The 5,709-nt window shown below is 33.2% G+C and overlaps 1 protein-coding gene across 1 annotated transcript in view; it reads right to left on the reverse strand.

The window, feature by feature from the left end:
- Positions 1-3,962: 3,962 nt before the first annotated feature.
- LOC100961411 (disintegrin and metalloproteinase domain-containing protein 5-like) overlaps positions 3,963-5,709 on the reverse strand; it is a 149,769-nt gene continuing 148,022 nt past the window's right edge. The window contains exon 14 of the mRNA XM_003803603.1: positions 3,963-4,169. Within this exon, the coding sequence (XP_003803651.1) occupies positions 3,963-4,169 (207 nt within the window). The remainder of the gene's footprint in view (positions 4,170-5,709) is intronic.

The raw sequence follows: 5,709 nt of genomic DNA on the forward strand, positions 1-5,709 counted from the left end.
CAATAAATTGTGGTATATGTACACCATGGAATACTATGCAGCCATTAAGAAAGATGGAGATTTTACCTCCTTCATGTTTACATGGATGGAGCTAGAAAATATTCTTCTTAGCAAAGTATCCCAAGAATGGAAGAAAAAGTATCCAATATACTCCATCCTACTATGAAACTAATTTATAGCTTTTATAAGAAAGCTATAACTCAATTTTATCCCAGGAATATGAGGAGAAGGGAGAGGAAGGGGAGGAGAGGGAGGAGGATAGAGGGAGGGTGATTGGTGGGATCACGCCTATGGTTCATCCTATAAGGGTACACGTGAATCTCTCTAAGTGTAGAATATAAATGTCTTATAATAACTAAGAAAACTACATGAAGGCTATGTTAACCAGCTGGATGAAAGTATTTCAAATTGTATACAGAATCAGTACACTGTGTCCCATGATAGTATTAATGTACACTGCTATGATTTAATAAAAAGCAAAATGCAAATATTTAAGATGATGAATATCCCAATTACACTAACTTAATCCTTACTAGCTATATGGATTAAATTATCACATGTACCCTGAAAAAAAAAAAAACAAAACTCCAGAGACAACCACAAAACTCCTGAAAGTGATCAGGAAATACACTAACATCTCAGAGTACAAAATTGATGTCCACTTCAGGATTCTTTGTATATGAAAATAATACCCAAGTTCTGTTCACAGTAGCTTCAGAGAAAATAAAATACCTAGGAATATACCTAACAAAAGAGGTGAAAGGTCTTTTCAAAGAAAATTATAAAACCCTAAGGAAAGAAATTGTAGAAGACATTAACAAATGGAAGAACATGGCTGGGAAGAATCAATATTGTCGAAATGTCTATTCTACCCATAGCAATCTAAAGATTCGATGCAATCCCCATTAAAATACCAACATCATATTTTGAAGAACTGAAAAAAAAAATAGTACTTCATTTTGTATGGAACCAGAAAAAACAAAACAAAACATGCAGCTAAGGTTATTTTTAGTAATCAAAAAAGAAAAGCCATAGGCATCACCCTACCAGACATCAGGCTATATTACAAGTCCACAGTAATCAATACAGCATGATATTGGCACAAAAATAGAGACATAGACATATGGAAAAGAATAAAAAATAAACGGGAGTTGAAACCAGTCTCCACTTGCCATCTTATCTTTGATAAACCTAATAAAAACATACAGTGGGGGGGGGAAATCTCTATTCAACAAATGGTACTGGGAGAGCTGGAAAAGACTGAAACTTGGCCCACACCATTCACCATTTATAAAAATTGACTCAAGATGGATAAAAGAGTTAAATCTAAGACATGAAATAAAATATTCAAGATTTCCAATAAAAATCTTGGAAGAAAGTGTAGGGAAAAGTCTTGGCAATGTTGGACTAGGGAAAGATTTTAAGATAAAGACTACAGTGGCCAAAAACAACAAAAAATAACAATGGGAATTAATTAAACTGAAAAGCTTCTGATAGCTAAGGACACAAATAAAGCAAAAAGTTAGCCGTCATAATAGGAATACATATTTGCAAAATATGAATCTTACAAAGGGTTGATAACTAGAATTTATAGAGAACTGAAATTAAGCAACAAAAAAAGAGTAAAAAATCCCATCTACCTCTGGGCAAGAGATATGAACAGAACCTTCTCTGATGAAGAAATATGAATGATTAACATACATTTGAAAAAATGCCCATCATCCCTGATCATCAGAGAATTGCAAATCAAAACCACCTTAAGATATCGCCTATACCCAGTGAGAGTAGCCCATGTCACAAAGTTTCAAAGCTGCTGATGCTGGTGTGGATGTGGAAAGAAGGGAACTCTTTTACAGTGCTGGTATGACTGCAAAATAATACAACCTTTTCTGGAAGGAAGTATCCTTAAAGAACTCAAATTAGACATGCCATTTGTTCTACAATCCCATTACTAGGCATCTACCCTGAAGAAAAAAAAATCATTTTATCATAAGGATATCTGCACTAGACTATTTATCACAGCTCAATTTATAATTGCCATAATGTGGAAACAACCTAAATGCCTATCAACCCAGGAATGGATTAACAAGCTGTGGTATATATATACCATGGAATACAATGCAACCATTAAAAAGATGAAGACTTTACATATTTTACATTAACCTAGATGGAGGTGGAATACATTCTTAATAAATCTTCGTGAAAATGGAGAAGCAAGAATCAAATGTACTCAGTTCTAACACGAAGGAGGTAGATGATCTACCTCTATGGAGAGGTAGGGGAAGGAGGGAGGAGGAAGAGAGGAGGTGAGAGTGGGATGAGGGGTCACAAAGTGTGGCAGACCTCATATGGGCAGGACAAAATTATAAGAGGGACTGTACCTCACAAATGCAATCAGTGTAACCTAATTCTTTATATGATCAATGAACCCCCAACAGTAAAAAAAAAAAAGATAATAGAAAACCTACTCAAGGATTATTAGAGTCAATTTAGATTGAAATACTGCTGTCATTCAGGGCAAATTTTCAACCACCTTCTTTTGCTCTCAAGCTTCATAGGAGACATGCAAAATGGAATTGTTTTCCAAAAATAAATACCAAAAGTGACTGGTGAAGACTTACCGTGTTCTAGAGGCATTAACACATTGAATCTAGTGCTCAATAGGATTGGATAAACAATATTTTATAATTGAGATGCCACAGATGTCATAATTACCTCCACAAATAAATTAGGAGTGATTTTAAAGCTCTTCGTGAGGACAGTAAGGGTAAAGGCAGAACAATCCTTGAATCAAATAATACAATGTACTCAGTCCTAATATGAAACTAATTTATAGCTTTCATGAGAAAGCCATAACCCAATTTTAGTCTAAGAATATGGGGAAAGGGTAGAGGGAGGGGAGGGGAAGGGAGAGAATGGGTGGAGGGAGTGTGCTTGGTGGGATCACGTCTATGGTTTATCTTTTAAGGGTATATGTGAATTTTTCTAAATGTAGAATATAAACGTCTTAACACAATAACTAAGAAAATGACATGAAGGCTATGTTAACCAGTTTGATGAAAATATTTCAAATTATATATAAAAACAGCACACTGTACCCCATGACAGTATTAATGTACACAGCTATGATTTAATAAAAATAAAATAAAATCACTCCTAATCACTGATAATGGTAAACAAACAATTAATAAAACAAATAAGCTGGGAGACATCCAAGTGACAATCCACAATTTGGCTCTAAATTGATATGTCCAGGACTGAGTCCTTGATTCTTTTTCCATTCCTCTTAATTGTACTGGTATTTGCTGATATCTCAATTTTGTTTTAGATGCTATTCTATAGCAATTGTCTTGATATATGGTATAAATCATGATTCTGATAGGAAATGAGAATAAAATTATAATAATTATCAAAACACCCCATTTCACTTCTTCTTTAAATTTCCTAGGCAATAATTAAAGGCCTCTCCTATTACCTTGTTAAAAAGATCTAAAGGGACAGCTGAGAATGAAATGTTTCATTCACTCAGAGAATATGAACTACAAGCATAAAGAAATTTGTGTCTTCCAACGAAACAATGGTCCACACGTTTACAGGAAGCTAACAAACTAGATGAGACAAATGGTGATTTGAAGCCCCCCTCACTAGCAAACCCATTGAAAATTAATTGCTGAGTAACTTGCCTCTCTAATAAAAACCCTTATTTCCTTTAAATCTAAACAACCCCATACCACAAGAAGTTGCATTTTTACCTGAGATTTCTTTCTTGTGGGAACAAGAATTCCACATAAATCTAAAAGGTTTAATTTGTTTTGCAGAATCAAGAAAATTGTGGTTTCCTTTAACACTAATATGCACTAAGCAACAATTCAGTAATTAACAAATTACACTTACATATTCTACGTAATTGCATAACAGACTTTGGAATAATCAGAATGTAGGAACTAAGAGGAAAATTTTAATCAATTACCTTTTCCAATTAAAGTTTCACATTGTTTATCAAAACTCCGACAGACTCCCCCATAACAGAAGCTTTCACCTGAATCACAAGTTTCTCCATCACGTACATAAGTGTCAGGCACACATAATGGATGAGACCCATTGCAATAGTCAGTAAAATCACATTGTTCATCAACTGATTGCCTACAAACTGTATTAACTGGTTTCAACTAGGAGGAAAGAGCAGTAGAAGTGATTACATATCAATGATACTTAAATTTTCTTTCTCCTTATGCTCTAAATTTTTCATTCATTTGTCCTGAGTTACTAAGAGGAATAAAAACATTAAGCCTCATTAACTATTTAAGCGTTGCATAGACATTTATATGATTAAATTTGTTGTGCTTAAAACACAAGTAATACTTGTGAAGAAAAAAGCTAACAATCCCAAATTAAGCAGACTACCACAAAACAAAGAGAGAAAGTGAAAGTAAGGAATTAACATAAAAAAAATTTGTAAATTACTAAAGCTGTGATCACTTGTGCAGCTTCTGGTCTCTTCACACATCAACCTTAAAGCAGAAATCAGCACCCCAGTTATAAAATGATAAATCCACATCCTAAACATTTAGAAAACATTGTGTACTTTAAAAGAAGATATTTTAAAGACACACAGGAGAAAGTTTATTTCATGTATCATACTGCAAACAAGTTGAAAAAATAACTTTCACAATCATGTATCTCTGATGTCTTCAGTGCTTATTCTTTATCTGATAGCTTCCAGAGTTCCCTTTCCGCACACCTGCGTTAGCCAAGAAACATCGAACCAAACTCTTCTTTCTTCAACATGTGAACCAGTTTCTCCAGGCTATCATTATTATATGCAAAGTAAATTAAAATTTTTCTAGCTTTCAAAGGTCCTGGAGTCCCAGCTTATTTATTTCCTAGAATAGGTTTTCTCCATGCTTTTGCTTGAATTGTCAACAAGTATTGGCTACAGATAGCAAATCTCACATAAATTCTCTGAGTGTTAGAAAAGATGATGAAACACAGTATTTACTTGTATCATTCAAGTTATGAAGTTAACATTTAACTCAAATTTTCATCAAAATTGTTTCCAAAGAAAAATATGCATGCATATAATGAGAATGTATTAATACTTTTTTCTTCAGAATTTTCTTCCTTTTATAAATTCATATAAATGGAAATATTGTTTTTATTCTAACATTTTTAATAACACAAACAGTTCCTTCAATGCTCTTTGAGCCAAGCTTTATCTTCCAACTGATTCTACTATTAAGAGGAGAAGAAAACCTATTTTTTCATATGTTCTTTGAAAAACAATCATCAATATAGAGTATTAAAAAATTACATCTTCACAGAAATAGAGGTATTAACTTAAATCAAAAAATTGGGTTGCTCACAAAAAGTACACCTCATACACTCACATTATGTTAGGATATCTTTCCTTGGCTCTCTGATTAACTTCTAAATGACTATAAAACTATAACATTGATAATTCTGTTTCTTTTTTTAATTTCTTTTTTATTAAATCGTAATTGTGTACATTAATTCTGTCATAGGATACAGTGTGTTGCTTCCATAAGCAGTTTGGAAAACTCTCATCCAACTGGCTAACATAGCCATCATGTCTTTCTCATAATTGTTGTGTTAAGACATTTATATTCAACCTTTAGACAAATTCACATGTACCCTAATATGATAAATTATAAGCGTGATCCCCACAATATCATTCTCTTCACCCATCCT

The sequence above is a fragment of the Otolemur garnettii genome, unplaced genomic scaffold, assembly GCF_000181295.1.
Source record: "Otolemur garnettii isolate 467f Iridium unplaced genomic scaffold, OtoGar3 scaffold00356, whole genome shotgun sequence".
Classification (NCBI taxonomy): Eukaryota; Metazoa; Chordata; class Mammalia; order Primates; family Galagidae; genus Otolemur; species Otolemur garnettii.